We start from the raw sequence: 25,013 nt of genomic DNA, 5'->3' as shown, positions 1-25,013 counted from the left end.
TTGAGATGTTTCATTATGATTTCATTGCTTCTGGTGGTTTTATTGGATTTTACCACTAGGCTATTAAAAACATGTGGAAATGATACAGAACTAAGACAAACAGAGTATTGTCAACCCTAATCTTCCATCTTATTTTCCAGTTAAATATTTTAAATGGTTCTTCTATATTTCATGAGTTCTCTTGAGAACAAACTCAAAGTACAAAGATTTGGGTAGTCTACATTTTATGGATAGTTTAATCACTAAATATATCATCTTTGATTTAGAATAAATCATCCAATCTTCTCAGTATTTTTTATAGAAGAAAGCATTTCCCTGACATGAAATCCTGCCTAACCAAATATCTGGGGAGGGAGGAATCAGGAAGGACAGGAAGGTATCAGTCCAGTACTGTGGTTGGAGCTAGCACTAGCATAAAGTTCAGGAAAAAAGGCTCAGAGCTCTCTGATGGAGTGAATTTCCCAGTGACTGCTCATTTTCAGTTGTTCTCTCACGGGTGTTGTGCACAGGACTGATGTCCAGCTCCATACTGTACTTTCTGCCTTTTCTTTGTCCCCTCTCTGAAAGCAGGTGGGAACAAGACTCACTTGTGCTGTTCCTGCCTGGTTTGGCACTGGAAGATTCACTTTGCTTCTTCCTAACTGCTTTACAAAGAGAGTAGGAACAACCAAATGGAGTGTTCTAGTGCCCAATTGTTTAAGCTGTGGATGATGAGGGTGCCTCACAGTGCAGCAACTCTACTGTCTTCAGCACATCAGTAAAGTGCTTTGAATTTTATCCCACTGCTTCATTTGAATTAAACAGACCCAAACCAGGGAGAGATCTAAAGTCCTATAAAAGTAATCAAAGTTAATTTCAACCCTGTATAAAAATATATACTAAGTAAAGATTTTTCAAAGCTGAGTTTTTTGGTGACTGGTAACAAACACACAAATATATCCTAAGCAATAAAAGCATCATTAATTTATTGTCTGCAACTGGAGCTGAGAATATTGCAAATCAATCTAAATTTTTATCGGCAGCAGTGCTCTCGGCAGTATCATAATCATATGCTAAAAACAGATTCTGGAACTACCATGGGGAAAACCTGAGATAGCCTGTACAACTGTGCACTGAAACAGCCTTTGCCTCATCCAAAACCGTTTAAAGAAGGACTTTATTGATGGACTGTTTAACGTCCTTGGATACTACTGAAGAATTTTTATGGAAACACTTTGTATATTGGATTATTAGAACACATTTATCATCCACTGCCTCCACATATATCTCACAGCTGGCTGACTTTACAATAGCAGCATGAATCAGAGCTAAAGGGCACACCAATATTTTCCTCACTAAAGGAAATGGAGTTCTTTAGGGAATTCCCTTACTGTTCTTATACTAACAACATAATAAAGCAATTACAATGACCTCCATAAATTAATCCCATTAGAGAATAAAATATCTTGAAAAAACAAGGTTAAATTCATATTGTATAAAACTCTATACATGTTTTAGTTTTTAGGATAACTATTCCCAAACCCAGGAAGAAAGACTCACCCACATTACAGTATAAAGTGAAATCAATTAATAGGCTCTTGTACTATATCATAGAAGCTTCCCAAGAGACCGTTTCCCATCAAAAGTATTATTTGTAAATTATGTCTTTATTCATATTACTTTTTTGTGATCAAAATTTATAAAAATGTTAGTGAGCCTAGTCAACACGTTGACAAAATAGTACCGTAAACTAAATTCTTATTGACCATCAGGAAGCACTGTAAAAAGAGAACAATTGTGAAGTATCGATCAGACCCCTCCTGCCTCCCCTCTCTGCATAGACCACTGAGGAGCAGAGGAAATGGCAGCTGGGTCCCATGGAGGAGGACACTTCCCATTTTCATTCACTTGGTTGATCACACAGAATCACGTTATGGTTTGGAAGGGATCTCTGTAGATCATTGAGTCCAACCCTCCTGCTAGAGCAGGACCATCTAGTCTAGGGCTGGTTAATGCAGGTCTGTAGCCTCACTCCTGCATGTGCCTAACTTCTGCTACTCCAGATCCTTGGCCTTTTCAGGAGAAAGTCCTCTCTATTCATCTTGCAAAGCAGAAGAAGAGGAGCAGTGGGTTTGTACCACAGATGCCTTAGGGGCAGGCCTGCCAGACTGGCTCTGCAGAACCTGCAGGAGCTGGAGGATCCTTTCCCCAACTACCTTTTTAAAGGATAATCCCATAGGATTTATGGGAGGTAGCCAAGAAAAATGACCACCAAGTCCCCGAAGTAGCTATTCTTCTGTTCAGAAGATCCAACAGGTCTTCACCCCAGCAAGGCTGTCTGACCCGTGGCTGGCTGCAGGAGGGTGGTTGGCAACTCTCGTGGGAAACACAACGCTCAAACCCCGAACACCACAACATGGCGCGGCAAGGCCCTTGAGGGGGAGCAGCGGCGCCTCACCACACCACAGAGGCGCTTGGTGCCCCTCCAGCCCCCCTCCCCGCCTCTGTCCCCGCAGCATGGCTGGCGTCCCCACGACTCACCGCTCCCGCCAGCCGAGGCTGGGGACTGCCGGTCACCCTCCAGGTCCCACGACTCCTTCACGAGGGGCTGCCAGGGCGCCATCCTGGAGGAGGGGAGGCTCTGGCCTTGTGGCACCTCTCTCTCCACAGAGGAGCTGCCACGGCCAGGCCTCTCCTCTCCCCACAGCAGGTGGGATGGCGCCAAGTCCTTTGCGGGGCCTTTTTGCCAATTTGGGGCTTGAGGAACACTCCACTTCGCTGAACATGGGGAGCAGAGGGAGACAGGCTCCTCCAGATCCAGTCTGAACACAGCACCTGCAGCCCTGCCCAGCACCCTGGGAGGGAAAAGGGGCCATAATCCCCTCGTGGGGAGATAAAGCCTCTGGGGGAGATACAGTTATCCTTGGCCTTTTCTCTCAGATACCCCCAAATAACAAAGCAGTGGAGTTAAGTGGAGGGGAGCAGCATGGGGCAGGAGCGAGGGGAGGGCCTGCAGAGGTGGCAGCGGGTGCTGTGTGCCCCACTCCTTGGGAGGGGATGGGAATGGGGCCGAGAAGCCAAAAGGACTGTGGATGAGGGGAGAATGGCTGCAGGACAGCCCCTCCGCGCTGCAGACACCTCCGGGCTGTGTGCCCACAATCTGAAATAAAAGCTCATTACCCAGGGGCTATTTTTGTCACCTGGTGATTTTTTTTGTAGTGAATGTGCTGTTGCTGTGAATAAATTGTATCCAATTTCAGAAAAAATCCCATTTCTCCCCGATTTTGTGCAGTAGCCTCTGTAATGAGGAAACATGGCCTTTAAAAGACAAAGAGCAAATAAACTCAGACCTCAGTTTGCATACAGAGCACACATGAATACCAAGTAGGTGCAGATGCATACATTGGAATAAAGTTGCCAACTGAATATTTTAGATGTCAAGTTTTCATTATCCATACATCGTTTTCAGCCTTAAAAGCTTTCTATTCTTCTCTTTCCCAAATCCAAGAAAATCCTAGGAAAAAAAGTTACATGGAAACCATGGTTGTGTTGTCTTTTTCTGGTTCTCCATCTTTTACAGGACAATCAAAAGACATTCTTCTTGGTGAGTTTGAGACTTTTACTGAGGAAGAGGGATGTCTTTTTTTTGTGAAGGGGACACTGCTGGAAGACATTGCTCCCATTAAAGGACAGATTCAGTGTGCAATTGATTTGAAATAAACTTGGAAAAGGATCTCCTAACTGTATTTGGTCTACAGGATATGCTCCTTCAACTGTAGGTAGGTATCCTTTGGCAAAGGCTGACACTTGATTAAGAAACTTAATAGCATATGTATCATCCTGAAATTTTGGGCCAGATTCTACAAGGTGCTAACACGTACCTTCACCCCTGCATTCTCATATTCTCAGCTTGTTCAGGAGTATAATGAATTGGTCTGTTTCTCCAAAGACTGGCAAAATTTCCACTGGGGTTTGCTGGAGCTGGCTAATTGATTTGGGCTGTACTCTGTACACATTTTACATAGACGTTTATCCCAAAGTCAGTTGGAAGGCTATTTCATTGCTCTACTGTATAGTTAAAATTCAAAAATGTGGGGTTTCTGCAATTTTTAGTGCTGAGCTTTTTTTCTTTTTTGGGAAGCAATCTTTCCTTCTATGATGCATGATTGTGTTGAATTGTCTAAGGTAGGAAACATCAGCCTGAAATTACTGTCATGTGCTATGGGAACACAAAGGGAATGAGAGTATGCAACCAGATCTTCTCCAGCAGGAAAAACAGCTGGCAAAAAATTAAGCCAGCTGTGTTTCCAAGTAAATCCTGGAATGCAGTCTGCAAAACAGCACGTGTTCCATCAGAAATCCTCAAAAGAAAAGACCATTTTGTCGAGCAGATTAGCTATCCTACATGAAGGACATTATCATCAAATAAGCAACCTGCCATCCAGGTACCTCTGTAAGTCTTCTTTTCCTTGGTTTCCTTATTTTCAATTATTCCAACAGCAGCTGAGAATACTCAACATCATAAAACAGGTGAGGCTTTAAAAGAGTATGGCAGTAGGCACTGCCTCCAGACTTGGACTAAACAAAGAAATTCCTCTTGATGTTTAACATTTTTCTCCTAAGACACCCCATACTCACTTATCTCTTTTGCTTCATTAGCCTCACTTCTGATTCTTAATGTGAATGGTATATAATATGTAAAAAATTCTACCACATATATTAAACTGCTTGTTGTTAATCTCCTGGACATACTTTTGAAGACATTCACACAACTGCCACACGGGAAAACAACAGCAAGACAGAAACTTTACCAAAGCTCTGGAAGGCAGACATACAGATTTTTTTATATATATTCACAAGAGCAACTGTATTATCTTAAAATCTTTCTAGAACAGGCATATACTGCAGGCTTTGGCAGTAGAGATAAAATATTATGGGATCCAGCCTTACTTTGTTTTTCTCATCCAAAATATACACATTGTTTTAACAGAGGAGTACTTGCATACAGAATTATTACTACTGTTTGATGAGCAAAATGCCTCACATACTGCTCCACACATGAAACTATTGCAAATATCCATCTCTCCTGATCAACAACAGCTTCTTTTAGGGTGGAAGTAAAAAAAAGAAGCATATATATGGTTCACTTAAAATGCAGTGACAAAAACAGGATTTGAAGGCATGTGTTCTAAACAGTCCCATATTGTTATTACAGATGGTAACAGTGAAGGAAGAGAAACAGAAGAAACAAAAGCCAGCTTTTGTGAGTTCCAGAGCAATCCCTTATGATCCTGGGTCTTGTATAAGATGATTTGGAAGCTTTGGAAAGGCATTCAGGGTCTCTGCCTGACTAAGGCACTGTAACACATTGTCTTCCATGAGCCTGGCCCAGGGCCATGACAGTTTCTGTGTAATTCATTGCATGTTTTGCTAAGTGTTCTCTGTATATCTATACAGATACATACACAGAGGCATATATGTGATTTTCCATATGCTTTCCTGCAAAACATCAGAAAAACAAAATCAATTACATAATGGAATACAGAGTTCAGATTAGGCTAAACGTAGTACCTGCTGGCATGTCACATGTGCCCCAAAGTAAACCAGAGATGCATTGATTCAGAAGTTACATGTACTCCAAGTCTGGAGTTATAAATTATTTATTCTCTCCCAAAGTTTTCATACAGCCCAGCCAGGAGGTCTAATGTTTGACTTTCCAAGTAGCTTCTTCCCTTTTCAAGCCCCATCATCTTTTCAGCATACTAGCACTATGCCTAGCAATTCCTTCTGTCATTCTCCATGACAAAATGTTGATTAGGGTCAGAAGTAAAGGTTTTTTTCAAGTCTTATAGTTTAGACCTCCAAAAGTAGAGAACAGTATCTTGAACATATCAGTATCATACAAACAGTATCAACTTTGAACAGAAAAAGCTTAAGAGATGCATTAAGCAGATCTCTGTTCTTCTTATGGAAAAATGCATATTCTTCAAACATCAGTCTCTCTTCATCTTTTCTGATTGAGTGGCTGGCCAGATTGTTTATAGAATACTGAGATCTTAGTTCATTTCAATTACCAGTCTGGAATCAAAGTCAGCAGCAATCACAACCTGTAAATGGCCAGATGCTTTTCAGAGAATCTGGATGAAGCGAGCAAAGGATTCTCACCCAGTCTTAGCAGTAGTAAAAGCACAGACTGCTGTGAGAACTGGCTGCCCTGGACCAGATATCAATCCAGATATCAATCCAAATGGATTCCCAGTCTTAGCAGTAGTAAAAGCACAGACTGCTGTGAGAACTGGCTGCCCTGGACCAGATATCAATCCAGATATCAATCCAAATGGATTCCCAGTCTTAGCAGTAGTAAAAGCACAGACTGCTGTGAGAACTGGCTGCCCTGGACCAGATATCAATCCAGATATCAATCCAAATGGATTCCCAGTCTTAGCAGTAGTAAAAGCACAGACTGCTGTGAGAACTGGCTGCCCTGGACCAGATATCAATCCATCTCCAAAAGTGACCTGAAGCAGTTTTCCTTTCTTTCCACTTCAAGTGCTCAGTGTTTTAAGGACAGCTGGAGATAGAGGTTGCAATCTCAATGCCATGTTTAACAGTGGGTCTATCTTCCTGAATTTGTCTATTTTTCTAAACCACTTTCAGCTTGCAACATCTTTTGCATCAATGAGTTTCACTTTTTTTTTTTTGTTTTCCTTTTGAACTAGTTGCTTAAAAATAATATGAAATACCTTCTTTTTTTTTATCAATTAGTAAATAATGACCTTCATATTTACCTGTTGTTTCTGTTGTGGCTGTAAGCAGAAGCCACTATAAACTGTCCACTGCCTCTGATAAGACACAGACATATACTGATAGTTTCAATTTACAAAATAATCTATTTTCAATCCTTTTTGATTCTGCAATTCTGCAATATTTCAGTGGAAGTCTAGGGCTCAGACTCTCACTCCTTATGTTTCAATCATACTTGTAAATTGGAATTATTTACACAAGAGTCTGAGAACTGGGTCCTTGATTTAACTAAACGACAGTCGTTACCTCCCACATGATGTGATTGTGAGAGTTCACATTTTATCTCAGTTCTTCTTCCTCTTCCTCATCTTCCATTTCCTCTTCTGAGTCATCCTTATTCTTTGAATTGTTGCTGAGTTCAAGGTTCCCTTCAATATCCAGTACCTGCAAGTGCTGTAGGTTTTGGAAGGTACTTTCCTTCAGTGCTCCAACCGCAATCTTATTAAACCTTTAAACAAACAAAAGGGCCTTTCAGTTACAATAAACCCATTTTTATACCTCATACAGAAATGAGGAGACTGGAAGGAAACCATCCTGCAGAGTTACTCTGACTTCCACTGACACAGCCACTCTCACTTCACACGGACAGAACAGCACTCTAGTGCTGACTCCTCGGGATGGAAAAAGGAAGGGAAAGCAGGTACTGATTAGCAAGCAGGCAAAAGCAGTGACTGAACAGAGTTTGCTGAGAGCACTCTGTATCAGCACAAAGGACTCTGCAGGAAGATACTGGGACACATTAAGTATCTCCCACTGATTGCAAGTTCACCAACGAAGCTTTCAAAAAGCTACTTTTCCTCACCCCAGCCCCTCTTCCCCCTTCTGCAACTAACTGTATTCTGAAAGGAAAAAAACATCATAATACTGGAATTCCTCCCCCACAAATTCTTTCTCTTGGTATTTTGCTTTCTCCTTCCCAGAGAGGAAAGGCTTCTGCTCCACAGTCCACATTTCAAAGTGCAACTTCATTTTTCATGCCATTCTGTGTCATCCCTTGATAGTTTAATTCTCCCACAAAACTCAAAGTATTGGTACAAAGCAGCCTGTTAGAAACAAAGCAAAATTCAATATTTTTTCAACTATTTAGGTTTCCAAGAATATAAATAAATTAATCTGCAATTTAAGAACCTCTCACATATACTGCTTGGTCTGTTACTCTCAAACATGCTTAAATTTGTATTCTGTCTAATATTCCAGATGCATATTATTGTTTCATGGCACTGCATTGATTAATAGCCTCCCATTAAGAAATACAACTTAGCCTGGGTGCAGTTGCCTCCTAAATATGTTAGCAAAACAGTTTTGCAAATTCCTTTTTTTCTCTTTATATAGAAATATAGACTGTGGTATGTGGTTTCTGGTTTTCATCCAAGCATTCACTAAAATCTCGTAAATGTGAGCAGCTGAATAGACAGACTGCTTTAATTTACACCAGACTTTGTAATTTTATTTGCTTGGTATGGAATAATCCATCCAAAAAGGTATGCTTCAGAACTATTCAGAACAACAGAACAGTTTTGTTACATACAGACAAAATAAGGCCATATTTAGTCTTGTGCAGCAGGCAGCCCAGGCTTCCTGGACACATCTGTTGGATCAGCTTAATCAATTATTCTGTAGGGGTTCATAAATCACTTCTAAGCAGTATTTTCAATGATGTTCCATCAGATCAAAATTGAATCTATTACTGCTCCAGATTCTTGCTTCACTTCTTGTGGTATAAATCTCTGCTTAAATCAGTTACATTACTGTGAGTTTACATTATATGTAAAAATGGCCAGTTTCTGTCACCTATAAAAACAATGCCCTCATCCGACTGAGACAGTATGAAAAAAACACCAAAAAAGCTTCTAAACTTAGTTACGTAACTATCACAGCTGCAGCTTGTCATCTTCTACAGACAAAACTACCAAGAGAATGCACAAAACTTCAGGGTTAGTCATACACAGCTCACCAGAGGGAGATTTTTTCAAAACTTAGGGCTAACAGCCACAGGTGAAGCTGTACTCCTACAAGCAGACTGTAAACTTTTAGCCCACAGCTGAATGATGGAATATGACATAATGCTAAACATTAATTTCCCAGAATTTCTAACATGCCTAATCTATTCTAATAAGCACAGAAAGGAAAAACTCTACAAACAGAAAGAGTTTATTATGTGTATTCATGCTTTTTCTGAGCAGATGAACATAGTTTTGTCACACATTACTATGAAATAAAGGTGCTTAGTTAGATAGGATTTAAAATATTTTGGAATAACTAAGCAATTATAAAGTGGAGGAAGAAGAAAAAAATCTTGACTGTTGAAGTGGAAATGTGACCTTACCTGAGGTAAATCCCTTTTATTTTGGGTGTGGATTCAAAAGCATTCTCTGAAATCGTTGTGATCTTGTTGTTCTGAAGATACAGATATTCTAGAGATTCTGGCAGGCCTGATGGGATAGAAGTCAGCTGGTTGCCAGCCATGTCTAGTGACTACAAGGAAGAGACAACAAGAGGTCAAATAAATAACTGAATTTAAATATTAGCAACACTCCAAAAAAAGATTTGTTTGACAAAAAATGAGATTCCAAATGAGATTATGGCTCTATATACACACACCCCTTCTCTGGAAGTTTATCCATTCTTTTATATATATATATACAGTTATAAAAAACTTAATATGGTAACAGTGCAGAAGTGAGATATTTATGCAAAGCTTATCCAGGATTTGTTGTGTTTAAAAATCATCTGGAAACAGGCTTTATTTTTCAGATAGTACTTCAGTGAGTCTGCTTCAGAACCTTTCCCTTCTGGTAAGGTCAGGAAGATGATAAACACCATGTGAACATGGAAATTGTGAATTGTCAGCCATGCAGAAAGGTTCAGTTTGGGTTCCTGGTGGAAAAACTGCAGTGATATTAATTATAGTATAAACTAATTTAATCAACCTCTAATTTGCATCAAGGTAAGTGTGGCCATGGCAATTCTGGTCTCTTACACTACACTGTTTGGCATCATGATTTTACATGGTTAGGAGTTCCAGCACTTCTTTATCTCTGTCCCCTGGCTTTAGGCTGTGCCTGTTTCAGTGAATTAAAAGCAGACTTGGTTTCAGATATGCAAGAGCATTCCTTGGAAGCTGCTACTGCAAACACCTCACTAGCTAAGGTGAGTGACTAGTTAGAGCTACACATAAAAACATCTGGAAATATTTTAACATGGAGAATGTATGAAGACAGCAGCACTAAAGCCCGTGGTCATTTCTCAGATTAATTTTATGCAGGACAATGGATCAGCAGAAGGGGTTTGTGATCCCCTACTGCAGCGTTTTCACAGCACCAAGCTGACACACCAGTCACACATTATCCAAAGCTACACTTCTGCAAACAACTGCCATGATTTCAGTGGTTGTATTCTCCACATAATCCCAGTCTGGCAAAGAATTATGTAAATGTCTAGCTTGGGAACTGCAGATCCTCTTCAGCCATCTCCATGGAAACGGTGGGACTGAAGCGTATGTGAAGTACGAGCACGGTCAGGATCTGATGTGATGGTTATTTCTCAAATCCACTCCAGTGCACCAGCTCATAAACCAATTGCACAGTTAAGCCTTTAATGATAGAAAAGATTCATATATACTATCAAGAGAAGAACCAGCAAGTAGTAAAGCCGTTCCAGAAAAAAAAAACAACAGCCAAAAATGCACAGTTGGCTCACCAAGGTGTTACTCTGCCTTGACACTGACTGCAAGGCAGTGACAGGAGAATCAAAGACTGCAGTAGCTATGAAGCAGACCTTTTGAGAGCTTAGCTTGTCATCCCACTCAACAACTACAGCTGCCTAACAGGTCTCATGGCCCATTTTTGTTTGAAAAAATACCAACCCAGGTGACAGTGCCTACATTTTATTAAGCTACTGCAGTGAAACAATTCCAGCATCTGTCATTCTCAAGAGCATCTTCCTTCCAGACTATTGTTCATCTCAGATATATTTGCACATGCACATATACATATCAGTGAAGCACCAAACAAATGCAAAATGTATTATTAAAGCCATGGACCAAATCTGCAGTTGATAGAAACCAACAGCTCTGTAGATACTGTTCCTGTATTTCTGATTCCCATTAACTGAAAATCAAGCTATTGTTTATTCCCAGAAACATCAGAAAGGGAAATATTCACATAGATAAATGTTTGGATTGTTAGAAAACACACTGGGGGCCAGTGTGACATCTGCTCCGTATCTCTTAGCCCTGATCTGCCCTGAGATGTGCAGCCTGTGCCTGTAGAGTGACCTAACCATGAGCACCCTCGATGGTTGCCATATGACCTGGGTAATACCTTTTACTGCAGGAAACAGGCTGCTGCCTAAAGGAAATGCTGACAAATCCTTCAGCCAGCATAACAATTTTGAAAGGTCATTTTGCACAGCACAAATGTGATTGTTCCTGCCTGCCTTATGTTTTTTGTTTAACTTTCTCCAACAATTAAGCAAATGAGAAGACTGTTGATTGAATCCAGACCTCCTAGCTGCTATCCAGGTGCCTTAGCCAGATGAGCTGCTAAATCCTACGGCTTGGCCTGTCTGACTGTAAGCTGATGTGGGGGCTTTGAGAATTAAGAGTGTTTTTGTTTATGCATTCCTTCCTCCTGCTGTCTCTCTTCAGAGCTGGTTTTAAATCTTTTGGGAGACAAGCTATTTGCTAGGCATATTTTCAGTTTTAATGACAACATTAACTAATGTTTATCTGGAAATGTAGGACACCGTTAGGGTTCAGAAACAAAGATGCCTTTACATTTCCCAGAATTAGCAGCACAGGGAGGATCACCACGCTGGTCAGCAGTGGGAGGTACCCATCTTTGGCACAGCAGCACACCAATTCTGCTCTAGAAACAGGGGGTGCAGCACAAGGCAAGCCCAAAACATGAGGCCCAAGCACATCTAGTATTAGTGCTGTACCAATTGGTTTACGCAGACAGACGAGGACATCAGCATTACTAAAGGAAGTAGAGAAGGTGATGTTTCTACCTGGAGACTGCTGAGTTCTCTCCACGCTCTTGCATAAATTGAATTTATTTTCAGTTTATTGTTGCTCAAATACAGTTCCCGCAGCTTTGTCATGCCGGACAAAGTCCCTTTTGGAATGATGCTTATCTCATTCTCCTTCAGCTTCAGAATCTGCAAGTTCTTTGGAAAGCCAAAGGGCACCGTGTGGAGGTTGTTTCCAGAAAGATCCAAGGACTTTAATTGTCTCAGTTTACGGAAAGCCTCCCGATGGATCTGGGGACTTTTGAGCTTATTGTAGCTCAGGTTCAGCTCCTCAAGGAAGTAAGTGGTAGCAAAGTCATTCCTGTTAATCTCAGAGATCTGGTTATGAAGGATCATGAGTGTTTTCACTCGCCGGGGCAGCCCGCTGGGAATCCTTTCCAGCATGTTGTTGTACAGGTGGACAGTGTGGAGCTTCTTTAAGCCCTGGAAGGCTAATGGGTGAATACCTCGGGCTTTTAACTTGTTATTGTGGAGCAGAAGGTACTCCAGGTTCTTAATTTGGGTCAAGACATCTCTGCCAATCACCTTAATTGCATTCTTCTCCAGGTGGAGGAGGACGATGTTTCGAGGTAAACCACTTGGGATTTGTGAGAGGTTATTGCTGGACAAATCCAGATATTCAAGACTAGACAATTTCCTTTGGAAAGCAGGAAAGAAAACACTTTCCATTTAGATTCTGCAAGGTGAAATAGTAACCAATTCCCCCTAGGATCTTACAGTCTTTGCCTTAGATTCTTCTTACTCAGCACAGCTCCCACTACAGCCCTTTTTTGTCTAATGATATGACTGCTGTGTACAGCAAAACAAGGAGCTCCCACACTGCCATTAGGGATTAGGACGGGGTGCTGCCATTGCTCCCTAGCCACACTAGCAAGAGAGCCTGCTGGAGTCCACAGACATCCAAACTGCCACCAGGCTGAGGCCTGAGATCAGTTTTTCAGTTTACTGGTCTCTTGTTTGACACCACAGATTGCAACAAATGAGCAATTTCAGTGAACAAATGCCCCAAGAAAGATGCCACAGGAGCACCATTAGAATGCAGAATTTAACTCTTGGTTTCACAGAAACGTAGCCTGAGCATGAATAATTTCTGTCTCTCTGAAACTGTACACTGAAACTGAAAAACGAGTCTGCTTTTTAGATGATAAAATATTAGTCTTATGAAAAGTGGAAATGCTAATTCAGTGTCCCAGGCTAAGGTAGTGAACTTCTCCTGACCCCCCAGCATTATGGAAGTGAGTCAGGGATAGAGCTGCTTTGTGTAAGCTACTGAACCTGGAATCCATGGACTCAGTTGAAGCTAAAATAAATCCTCAGACCGGTCACTTATACCAACTGGATGTGGATCAGTGGTATTATGTGCCAGGACTGAGGAGCCCTGTGTTCCCTTGTACTTCAAGTCATTTTCTCACTTAAAATGAGACTTCTAACTGGCATGGCACTATGTAACCCAGTGCAGATGTCTAGAAAGTTTTCAGGAAATGTGAGAACTAATGCATTACAGACATTACTCACTGGTTACTACACTGCTATTTACAGCTATCCAAGTGTGCTCTGAATGAGCAAATACACTCTCTGGGCAAAGCACTTCACTGCTGCAAGTTGTAACATTTCCCCAGCTTGGGTAATTCCCAGTAGCACTGTGCTGTGAAGGCCCAGCCCCTCTGCTGACTGTGGCTGGGGGCTTTGCCTCCGCCACTCTCCCTTAGCTACAGCCACTGTACCAAACTCATCACATCTCACCAGAAATGCTGTGCCCAGCATCACCTGGAGGCTGACACAACACAGCTATTGTAAATTACTAAGAGAGGCTTCTGGGAGAGGGAAATGGAAAAGGAAGCACAGTCTGTTATAATTTCATGTCTGGAGATCAGAAAAGTTTACAGAATTAAGTATTGGAAGGACAGAATATGTGGTCTGGATTTTCAGGTAGAACAAGGGCAGCACTCAGTGCAAGCAGAGCCCTAAATGTTAACTTTTTGAAGTGCCAAGTCCCAAGCTAAATTTAGGACAGCCAAAGGCTATTTCTGTTGCACCAGTCTGTAGCAAAGCTTTGGCAGCCATTTGGCTATTGAGCAGCACCACTGCATCTCTGACTACTCCAGCAACCATCTGCAACTGGGATACAGCTCTGCCATGAATTCACAACTGTGTATCTGGGGCTGCTTTCAAGTCACCTTCACAGACACAGAGGAGTGGCTTTAGCAAAGATGAAGATCTGGCCTTACCTTCTAGTGAACTGCCCTTGAAGCTGGGAAGTCCCTAGTAACCTCACTTTTAACTGGTTTGGAAGAACAGAGACTAGCTTTCAACAGAGTTCTAGGTGGCCTTTTCCCAGAAGGCACTTAGTACCTGGTGAGATTTGGTCTGTGGGAATCAGGGAGTGATGCAAGTCTGATGTTCAGTGTTGTGTCTTTTGTATAAGTATTCTGCAGTTTGAAATCAAACCACTCACCCAGACCTTTGCTTTTGAATGGCAGCATCTGAATCTAAGTCTGTTCATATAGACCTAACAGAGAAATGCATAATATCATGAAGCTTTCAATAAATGTATTTTTCAATAATAGATGTACCACTGTGCCAAAGGAGGTAGACAGACACAGAAGTACAAACTACAGATCTCAGTCTCACCAGAAAGTTTCATTGTCCATTCCTTCATTAGTCAAGTAGTTATTCTGTAAATACAGCTCCCGCAGACCTGTAAGTTCACTGAAGGCTCCTTTGGGAATCTTCTCTAGCTTGTTGTTCTAGAGTCACCAGAAGCACAAAGCACATTATTTGGCATGAAACAGCACAGGACATTCAGGTCCTGCTCAAGTCACAACAGGCAGTTAAATTTCAAATGGGCTAGACATGAGGTATTTCATGCAGCATTATAATTCTGCTTAAGAAATAAATCCAACTAGACTGAAATATTACCATCTATTTTATTAAGTCCCCATGGAATCTCTGGAAAAAGGAATTAGAATTTGCCTCCTGCTCCCTGGACAGTTTTACTGTATATTTGTAGTCCTTCCACCTACGTGTAAATGTATAATGTAATCTAAGCAACTGCCTCTGGAGTTTGCTAAAAAATTCTGGATTTATTTAAGACTGGTTTCACCATAAAGAAGAATTAGGTTGGAAGCTTGGAATCAACCATCCTTCCAGCATTAATGGCATTCCAAAAGGTAAGATCCTGCAACGTAGATTCCAAAACAATTATTCCTGTTGCCTTAGTGTGGCTTTGGAGTAGCCAGCAGGCAGACACGAACAAAATATAAAACTAAATTCCATATATATGCTTCCATATACAGGAAGTGTAGTAAGGATATATAAAACCCTAGGAATTATAAAAGGATATGTAAAACACTGACACTGAATTTGTTAAACTTCCCACAGATACACAATAATGTGATGAACAGGCTGGATTAGATTCATGTGCCAACTAATATAAAGTGGATACCACCACAGACAGATTTGGCTGAGTGTCTCAGTGAATAGTGAAAGAAAGAAAAAGATCTGACAGATCTGAAGAACACCTTTTAGACACTATTGGCCCACTATGGGCTGTCTCTCATTTCTCACTGTCATGTTTTTTTTCTGTAGTCCAAATGTCAAGGTAAATGTTACTACTGACAGGCAGTGCACTTGAAAACAAAATGCTCTTTTCTCTCTTCAGCTCCTCTGCCCTTATCACAACCTGTGACAGCAGGGAAGGACACGAGTCCAGAGTGTAGTCCTCAAAGCCTGAGACCCCTCTGGGAGATAATGATTACCTACAAATGGCAATAAAATGCAGGGGACTAGTAACTTCACACTTTGCAGAGAAATTCCAGCAATTTAAGGGATCAGACTGTTTGCCTTTACTTTTCCTGAAGCTGGAGAAACCTGTTTTCTAGAAGACTTTCATGGGAACTAGCGGTGAAACCTTCAAGGGAAAGGAAAGCTTGGAGGCAGCACAGAACTGCCTAAGTCCAGGGGCTGATAACAGGCTCCAGTCTAGAGACATCCAAGGAGCTGTCAACACTTGGAGCAAGTGGAACCAGGACTTCCCACCGCTGCAGCTCTCCCATTGTTAACAGCACTGAGATCTCTAGCACAGACATGCTGAAGTGGTTTTATCAAAATCAGATGACATGGAATTAAAAACGCTGGAGACTACTTAATACCACAGCTTCTGCTATTGCACTATGGCTGGAGAAGCTGTAGCAGTGAAGAATCACTGACCCAGACTTCCTCTGTGTTGTCTGAATTGCCAGTTCAGTAGCAAAGAGAGATCACTGATGCTAGGAAACACTCTGTGTGAAACAAGTCGGCAAGCAAGGCCAGTACATAGTGGGCAAGCAGCTGTCAGGAAAAACAGCATCACCACTGGCAAACTTAACTGGGAGGTCAGTCACTGCATGGCCCTGGAGCATGATCTGCCTTCTTCTACTCACATGTATCAATACCCTTCCATGCAGGGAAGAGACCAACACCACCACCACACAGGCATTTGCAACACATTCCCCTGAAAACACACAACAGCATTTTTGTCCCCTGTGAGCTTGCAAAAACACACTGTTACTTATAAACAAAAAAAGTAGGGACATAGGAGACAGCTACTGTTGAAAATACAGCAGACCAGACTTAAAATGGGCCTGGGAAAGCTTCCAAGTGCACTAAAATGGCTTGGCTGTGTGGTTTGAATCACATAGAAACACAGTATTTTGTCACACCATAAAGAAATAAAAACCTTGTTGTCGTTACCTTTAAGTGTAATTTATATAGTGCTGGAGGGAGATTCTTTGGAACATACTTCAAGAAATTGCTGGACATGATGAGTATCTCCACATTATCAGAGCCATTGAACATATTATCAGGTAAGCCAGCATCTGAAAGTTTGTTGTTATGAAGATATACAGATCTGTTGGAAGGAGAAAAAAGATTAAGTTAAGCAGATAGTGAAATCTGGCATTTTTTGTTTACCAAGCTGTTTGTTTTGTTTACCAGCTGTTTAAAAAACTGTATTTCAATCTTTTCTCCTTTCCTTGAGATGATCAGATTTGTTTTTAAAACGAGGCCTTTAATTTAGCAAGGCGTACAGATGCAAAATGAAATGGTTGGTCCAAATACTCTCTGAAATTTAGGTCTATTCAAAATCCAAACCTGCACGCAAATACAAATTTCACAAGTAGCCTTATTTTCTCCACAGGAAACTGAGTGCCAGTCTGGGACTGTGCACTGCTTTAAAACAATAGTAGTGTGTTGGCCTCACTCGAGAGGGTTAGAACTCCTGTCTGATTAACAGATATGCCCCTAATTCTAACTTCTGTTTGGAATCAAAACTGGTCTTCTTGGGCCTGCAAAATCAACCTGTGTATCTCTTAAGAAAGGGCCCCCTCTCACCCCTCTATTCTTTCTGCTCTTGTGAAGGCTGGAAACACTTAGGAAACAGTTTCTCTCCTACTCTAGAATTGAGAACAGCACAGAGTACTGACAGAAAGACAGCAGCTGTACTCATTCTGGAAAAATTTTGGTTTTTAATGAATCTTCGGGAGCAAGAGAAAGTGGGTGTCTCATTTTCCCTTTGACCTTCCTACTTTTAACCTTTAATATCCACAGGAGAGTTCCTCCAACTGGAGTTTTAAAAATTAATTCACTCTTCCTTACACAGGTTTTAATTCTGTATAAAACAATGGATCCCTATGAAATTATTACTGCTTTTCATTGGCTTAACTGCTAAATGACTTGACTTCTCTTTTAGTTAAAGAAATTACAGGATTTTACTGACTGATTACCTCTTCCTTTCCTGTGTTTACCTCAAGCTGTAGCAGGCAGCTAAAATTGTAGACACAGGTTAAAACGCAAAAAAAGCACAGTGTCAAATTATGCTTTCTATAACTTGTTCTTGGATTCTCTACCAGTTGCCAGGCTCTTGGCAACATCTTTCTGGAAGGAAGGAAAGGCTCAGTATGGAAACACAACAGTTTGATTCCACACTCCAGGGAGTTCAGAGCCACACTGAAAATATTGTTCACCCTCCATGGTCAGCTGTACTTTTAACTCACAAATATTTGCCTTTCAGAAAACCTTGCTTTCCAAATAATCAGTCTGAGGCTATGAACTCTACTGGGGGAAAATAAACCAACTGAAACAACTGCATTAGGATTTTATATCAGCAAACTTGGAATCAATGAGTTACTGTTCTGATTAAAATTAGTGTTGATATTGAAGAGTGTGAAAATCACTTCAGAAAAGTGCAAGAATTTTAATATGAAATTAAAACAGATCAGGCTCTGCAACTCAGATTAAGGAAGAGCACATATATGAATCTAGTTTCTTTTATGATGAGCTATTGCCAGATATCAGTGAATGAATCAGCCTTTTCAGCTACCAAGAGCCTAAGAGACTAAAGGCCTCGTAAATCCTGAGTAGCTTCAGCTCTTAACAAACTCAGTGGGAGAGTCCTTCAGTTCATCACACGTCTTGGTTCTAGGTGCTCAGCTGGGTCAGCCATTATTAACAGCTTCCAAACTTGGATGCATAAATTGCTGCCAACAGAGCTGGAGATGTCTTTGCAGGATTTAGATACTGCAGTGTCCATATAGATTACTCAAAGCACCTTTTGGAAAAGACTGTATCTCAGAGGAAACTGTCTGTGTGCAGGTGAATTTGAGATGGGTCAGTGTGCTGCACTGGATCCAGCTCAGAAAATCACAGCCTGAAATCAGCAGAGAGACCTCTGAAACCAGACCTGAGGGTATGAGCCATGTCTGAAGGTGCTGAAGTGATCAGCCTCAATATAGTTGAGTTACACTCAACTGCACTGAGTATTGTACTCTCAAACCTCATTCTGTTTTTTTTAATGAACGGACTAGAATAAAAGTAGGGATTTCTGAACAGTTAAACTCCATTTTGAGAAACCAAAGCTGTTCCTTTCAACTCAGAACTGATACACAAATAAAATGGAGAAAATTTCATTTTTATCTATGCAAAAGTGTCTGGCAGCTAGTAAAAGCCCTGGAATGTGTTTGTCTAAGAGATTATTTGATCTTTGATGCTGAGAATAACAAACAGTCTGTTTCTTTCCAAAAAACATAAGTAGGCAATAACATGGTTTAGCCAGATAGTTCCTTATCACCCATCAACTGTGTCCAAGAAGTGGCAGAACACTATAATTGTTTTACTTCCTGATCCCTTACCTCAAGTTTGGTTTCTGTCCAAATGTGAGCCCATATATCTTAGTGAGATAATTGGCTGCGAAATCTGCGCTGATCAAGGTATTTGGTAGGAATTTTGGAGCCACTGTTAGCTGTAAAAGAAACATACAGAGGAAATCTAATGAAATGCAACAAATGTTTTAACCAAGTATTATACCAGCAACAACACATTTGCAAATTTATATTCTCTAATCAGGCAAAAATAAGTTTAACTGAACTGCAGATTGTACGAATGAAAACAAGTTGTCCTCACTCACTAATCTCTCCAGGAAGGAGACAGACTTTAGGTCAAAGATATGTGAATGTTTGTTTGGGTTGGAAGACTGCAGTCTCTTTTTGGTCAAAGAAATCAAGAAAATATTATTCAGAGAGCAAACACTTTGCTTGTTATTGTTCCTAATTCCTTACTTTGCTGTGCCAAAAAAATCCAGCCCACCTCACGGTGGCCTACTACTTCCTCTCTTATGAAAGTACTGGGGGGGGGAAGTGTCACTTCATATGTCTGTTCCAATATTGCATCCTTTTAAGATGAGCTTTTCAAAGGAAGATTCAGAATCCCAAAGGACAGCAATACTTCTGAGCCAAACGATGGAATATCCAAAGGGACTTCAAAGCAAAGACCACAGTCATACTCTGTTCATTAAACAACTGATGAATGAGAAACAAAATGCAGAAAGGTCCTGTCTCCAAAACTTTGTAGTTGATGAGAGGTATAGGATTTGATGTGTTTGCACTTGGCATTTGCTGTTTTCATTGGTGATTTTAAAAAATGATGCTAGGAACATCTGCATCTGAGCAAAAATTGGTGAAGTGAAAACTGATGATTAAAAGCTTAGTTTTATAGAGCACCCACATAATACAACAGTGAGGTTTGCTGAGTGGCTGCTGATAGCAGAGTCTTTCACCTAGAAACTGAGAATACAGATTACAATACAGGCTGCAGAACAGTTTTCTGGAAAACATACATAAAATATCTTATGTACACTCTAAAGGGTTCTGGAGAGAACATCTTTTCAAGGGAGATACTGAATTCTTTGTCATGTAAAGCTTTGAGATCAGGGTGGGAAACTCTGGGCAAGGGAAGAGATCTGCCTTCTAGCTTGAGATTCTTTGGATCTGTAGTTTCCTCCTCACAGCACTGTGTGTGAGGTAGAACATAGTCCTTACAGCCAGCAAGGCAGAGTAAGACTCACATGATGAGAAAACATATTTTTCAATTTTTTATTACCATAAAAATGCAATTGGTTGTTCATAACAGTGTAAACCTCAAAATATTTAAAAGATTAACAATGTGTGAACAGACACTTCAGTGGAGAATTGCCTAAGCCAAGCCTTAAACTGTGTATTTACCTAAAGGGTGCCCAGATCTCTCTCTCTACTAGTTTGTCAAGTGTGCATTGATGGATTATATCCATGAACTTGCAATTTATTAGACTCAGAATACAGCCCTATTTTTTAAAAGATGAAAGGAGATTATTTATTGCTTTTCATTTGTACCTGTGCCAAAACCTCCATCCTAAGCTGCCTTAAATGGCTCACCATCACAAACACAAAAAAGACCTTTGCTCCAAATCCCAGCCCTGCCAGTATTGCCAGACAGTGGGGAAGTGGTGGAAACAGGCTCCCTACGCCGGGCTGCACCACCACAGCACCCTGCCTGGCTGAACCCCTGAGCTCCCAGCCCCTGATTTGGGAGACAGGATTTCAGGGCAGTGGGTAAACTCCTCGGCTCTGACTAGGAAAGTCTGACAGGGCCCCAGAAAGAAGTGAGCCTCTACTGTGACCTAACACTGAGAACACAGACACAGGAAACAGACTTAATCACTTTCATACGCAGCGGCACATGAAAGCTTTGCTCCTGAGACAGGGTCTGCCAGCTCCTAACGTTAACACCAGACGAGGGCATGGCTCAGGTATGTGGGGTGAGGGGCTTCAGAACCACAAGAAAGAGGAAAAAGGAAGAGATGTTTCATCCAAAAAGAGTTTTCACTTGCTCAGGAATTTGCTTTGGCATTTCAGCACCTAGTCATGAGACTGAACTGACCCTCACTGGTTGACTGCTGGAAGGATTAATGCTGGATTGTTGTAACTGTTAGCAACAATAAAGTTGACTGAGTGGCTTCCTCTAGTATATCACCTAATAAGTAGCAATCTGCATTTCTCCAGCTGCAGTTTTCTGCTGGGTCTTCCTTTCCATATGCAGATAGTGTTTCCCCAACATTAACTGCGTTAACCAATGAACTCACAAGGATTATACACAAGTTATTACTAGTTTTGGAACGAGATTTTCTTGCTTATGTTATAAACATAAGCTTTGATATAAACAGAAGTGCTGGATCCAGGTGAATCCCATATCACTCTGGGGATACGGGGAAATGTAAGAACCTGTCACCAAAATCACCAGCTTACAGTAAATAATAGTAACAGCTCAGGACCTGGCCTACAGTTTGGTGGAAGAGATTTCTGTTACTAGTAAGGCTTACTGTGGATACAATGTGATAGATACAAATTATGAGAGCGGGGTGAAAAATTAAATAGGAACCTACAGCATCCATTCTCTACTTCAGGTATTTGTCACTCATAAGCCACAGAAAGCTTTTAGTCTATTACATTTCTTTTCTCTGACCAACTGTGCTAGTTTAACAAAAGATGATTTAGCTACATCTGATGGGATCACAACTGGAGATAAAGCAGCATTAAGATAATCCATAAAACAAGGAGCAAACTACCAGCAAATCCCTGCTCTCCTCCAGACACCACAGTCACTTGATCTGCAGTGTTTCCTGCTGCAGAGTGGATGCAGTTTGAAGCCAATCTGGTTTGTCCTGGCTTGTGATTTATAAAGAAATGTGTTATTTTTGTGGATCCACAGCTCCTCACTGTAACTAGTTCTGACATTCGCTGATGTTCGCATTTTCTTTTGGGATCCTTTGCTCTCTGCAGTAAAGCCAGAAAAGCCAAACACTTTGTTTTGTCACACAGGGAAAACTGGAGTGCAAAGTTCTGGAATATTAGTCACAGTCTGGCTTCGTCTTTTTTATGGAGTTATTAACTGCCAAGATTGTTATATGGAAATGGTGCTTGAAAGGGAGAAAAGAACACAATGTTACTGTACTAAGGAATGGGTTCTAGTCTCAATCACTCCCTATAGAAATCTACAGAGTTATTCTTATGTCTTGACTCGACTGAAACCTAAATGTGGCCACATGTATATAAACAAAGCATCAAAATATCACACATTTTCAGAGGGTAATAAAATATATATATACAGACATATATAAATAGAGAGAGAGGGATGGAAGGGCAGGGGGTTTGTAGACAAAGGCAGCTTTGGCTGATGTTTTAACTTAATCTTTCTCTGTAGCATCTCAGCTTCTTCTGCAGCAAGTAGTTGCAGACGATCCCTGGGGATAAAGCAAGCCATGATGGGAACCACTCAGATGTAAGGGTGTGGGAGAAGTTATTTCATTGCCTAGCCTTGGCAGGAAAAATGTGCTTCTGTCATGACGTCCTACTTGGGCCATTAACAGGAAAGCACCTAGGATCTTCCCCATTAAAAAAGAAATTCAGCTCCTACCACTGCAGCTGAAAGAATAAACTCATAACTTGTGTGGGCATCCGTTACCATCAGACCTAATAAGAATAAGTAAGTGTTCAAAATATACCAGCATATGAACCCTCTGACATTTTTAGCACACCAATTATCTTGACCTTAGGTGAACTTGCATTAGAATATCACTTTAACACAATTTTACTAATGTAGGGTATATATATTAAGAGAGTTGAAGACATGCTTGTTTAACTTTTGGAACCTGATTAGAAAAGAACTCTGAAAGCCTTGTGAGCCTCTTACCTTATTGTTTGCCAGGTACAGGTAATTCAGGTTCTCCAGATGCTCAAACGCTTCCTCTGGCAACCCTTAAAAACAGGAATAACTCAGCAGTGACACTGGCACCTTCTTGCCCATCTGAGTGAAAATACCAGAGGGAAGCTTTCTCTCTCAGATAATATCTTTAATGTGAGATTTAATATTTTTCATCACCACTCAATCTGACTCAGGCCTATTGTTGTCTTTCTTGTTGTTTTTAATTTAAAAAACCCAAACAAACCACAGACTGTTAAGACCAATGGAAGACCATGAAAAATCCTAAGCTTGCAAGGCTTGTGGCCAGCTCCACTGGCAAGGGTTGGGTACAGAGCTGTGCAGATTTGCTGTAGGGCTGATTATTGATGCTGGCAGCGACCATGCTGAGAAGATTCTTTTGTCATTTGTTCATGAATCTCCAAATAATTTTTCTTGGAAGGACATAATCTGAGGTTGCTTAAGGATCAGTCTGATCTATGACGGTGATGTTGCCAAAATAACACCAGTATCTGTATGTCAGAACCCTTCTCTTGTTCTGCTCCTCCACAATTCAGACAGCCACACAGCAAACAGCCGGGATAGCTGATCCAGCTTGGAGCTTACCCTCCCCCAATAATTATTAATTTTCAGCTGAATCACTCTACATCCAGCTGATCACACAAGCACAATTGCTGTCACAGTCGAAACACTGCAAATAACGTTCTCACTTGGCACTTAGATGGCCATAAGTCAAAGGTGAAGCTAATTCTCACATAAAAACACATTGGAAACTCAGGGCTGTGCAGAAGCTTGTGCAAGAAACATCAGGCCCCAGAGGCAATAATGTCAAAGTCTGAATCTGCTAAGCAGAAGCCTTCCTTCTGCTATGTCAGAGTGCTGTGTTTTGGGTCCTGTGCATAACATGCCCACATTCTCCATGAAGGCTGTTCTCTCTCATTGCAGTAAGGACAGCAACAGCATTTGGATCAACTGGTGACAGACTAACAACAATTATATCTTTTGTATTGCACATCCTCCTCTCTTACCATTTACTCCAATTCCTCTGTTTCTTTCACTTTCCTTGCTAACACCCTGCCAAGTTTCTCTAATAAGCATAAGACTTAGCAAGCAAAACCTACCTAGAAAAATCAAAACGGTTTTAGAAGAAGGGTAGAAGTTGCTTTATTTGCAATATCTATTATTCATACTTATACCAAATTCAACAAGGACTGAACTGGACTGAACTGTGTTAACTGACTAGACTGAACTAAACAAGGTCAGTCAGAAGGAATTCATTCAGCATGTAGGCATTTCTGGTTCTCAAGTGCTTTGCATGGATGTGCCTGTGGGACTGGAGGGAGTTTCCTGGACAAGAAGATCTCACGCCACAGTACACAGTGCTGCTGCCAGGTCTCCTCCACTGGTTCAGTGGGGCTGCATTCTTACACACTGAGTATTACGTTTCGGGTGATGAAGTGCCCCTGTGACCTGTGTGGTGGCCAGAGGAGTGAGGCTTAGAGCTAACCACCCCATCCAAGCCAGTCCATCACTCTGTGGCTTTCCTTATCAGCTGCCACCGGCCTCACTGCACAAGCTGGTGTTGTGGAGGCACAGGCTCCGTGCCCTTCGTAGCTCTGCTGCCTTACCTTTTGAAGTTAGTCTGTTGTTTTGCAAATTGAGAGTTTCCAGTCTGTAAAGACGAGCGAGCTCTTCTGGAAAGATTTCCTCTATCTGGTTATTCTAAGAAAATGGAGAGTATTAATCATCAGCAAAGTAATCCAAGGATTCCAATAAACCCAGACTCTGAACTCAAATAAAATTTGGAAGTGAACCCATTGTGTCAAATCATTGTCAAGACTTCTCTCCATAACGAGCCAAACTCAGATCTCAAAACGAAGACATCCAAACTCAGCAGCATTTGAAGGCTTGAACCAAGTGTTGTAGCTTGTGCTCATCTCCAGAAATAGCCGGCTCATGAAGTGGTAGGTAATCACACACAAAAGGTGTGATTATGCCTGGCAAGGCTTTGAATCCATCTGGCACAGCCGAGCCTTGTAGCTGCACCAAAGTGTTTGCTACAAGGTTGGCACTGTGGGTTTCTGAGTTTGTTACTTACATGTTGTTTTAACAACAGCTTGTCATGGGCATGAGGAGCCACATGGGGTTTGCTT

General features: G+C 41.2%; 1 protein-coding gene across 1 annotated transcript; it reads right to left on the bottom strand.

Moving 5' to 3' along the window:
* Positions 1–4,798: 4,798 nt before the first annotated feature.
* Positions 4,799–24,582, bottom strand: PODN (podocan; the record flags this gene model as incomplete). Its single annotated transcript, XM_008936870.1, has 9 exons — positions 4,799–5,478; positions 7,030–7,231; positions 9,110–9,258; positions 11,794–12,451; positions 14,446–14,561; positions 16,546–16,702; positions 18,981–19,090; positions 22,852–22,916; positions 24,489–24,582. Coding segments are annotated over 8 exons (1,518 nt in total), but the record flags the coding sequence as incomplete, so codon positions are not given.
* Between the last annotated feature and the right edge of the window lie 431 nt (positions 24,583–25,013).

The sequence above is a fragment of the Merops nubicus genome, unplaced genomic scaffold (assembly GCF_000691845.1).
Source record: "Merops nubicus isolate BGI_N331 unplaced genomic scaffold, ASM69184v1 scaffold10960, whole genome shotgun sequence".
Lineage (NCBI taxonomy): Eukaryota > Metazoa > Chordata > Aves > Coraciiformes > Meropidae > Merops > Merops nubicus.
This window is presented reverse-complemented; position numbering and strand designations above follow the sequence as displayed.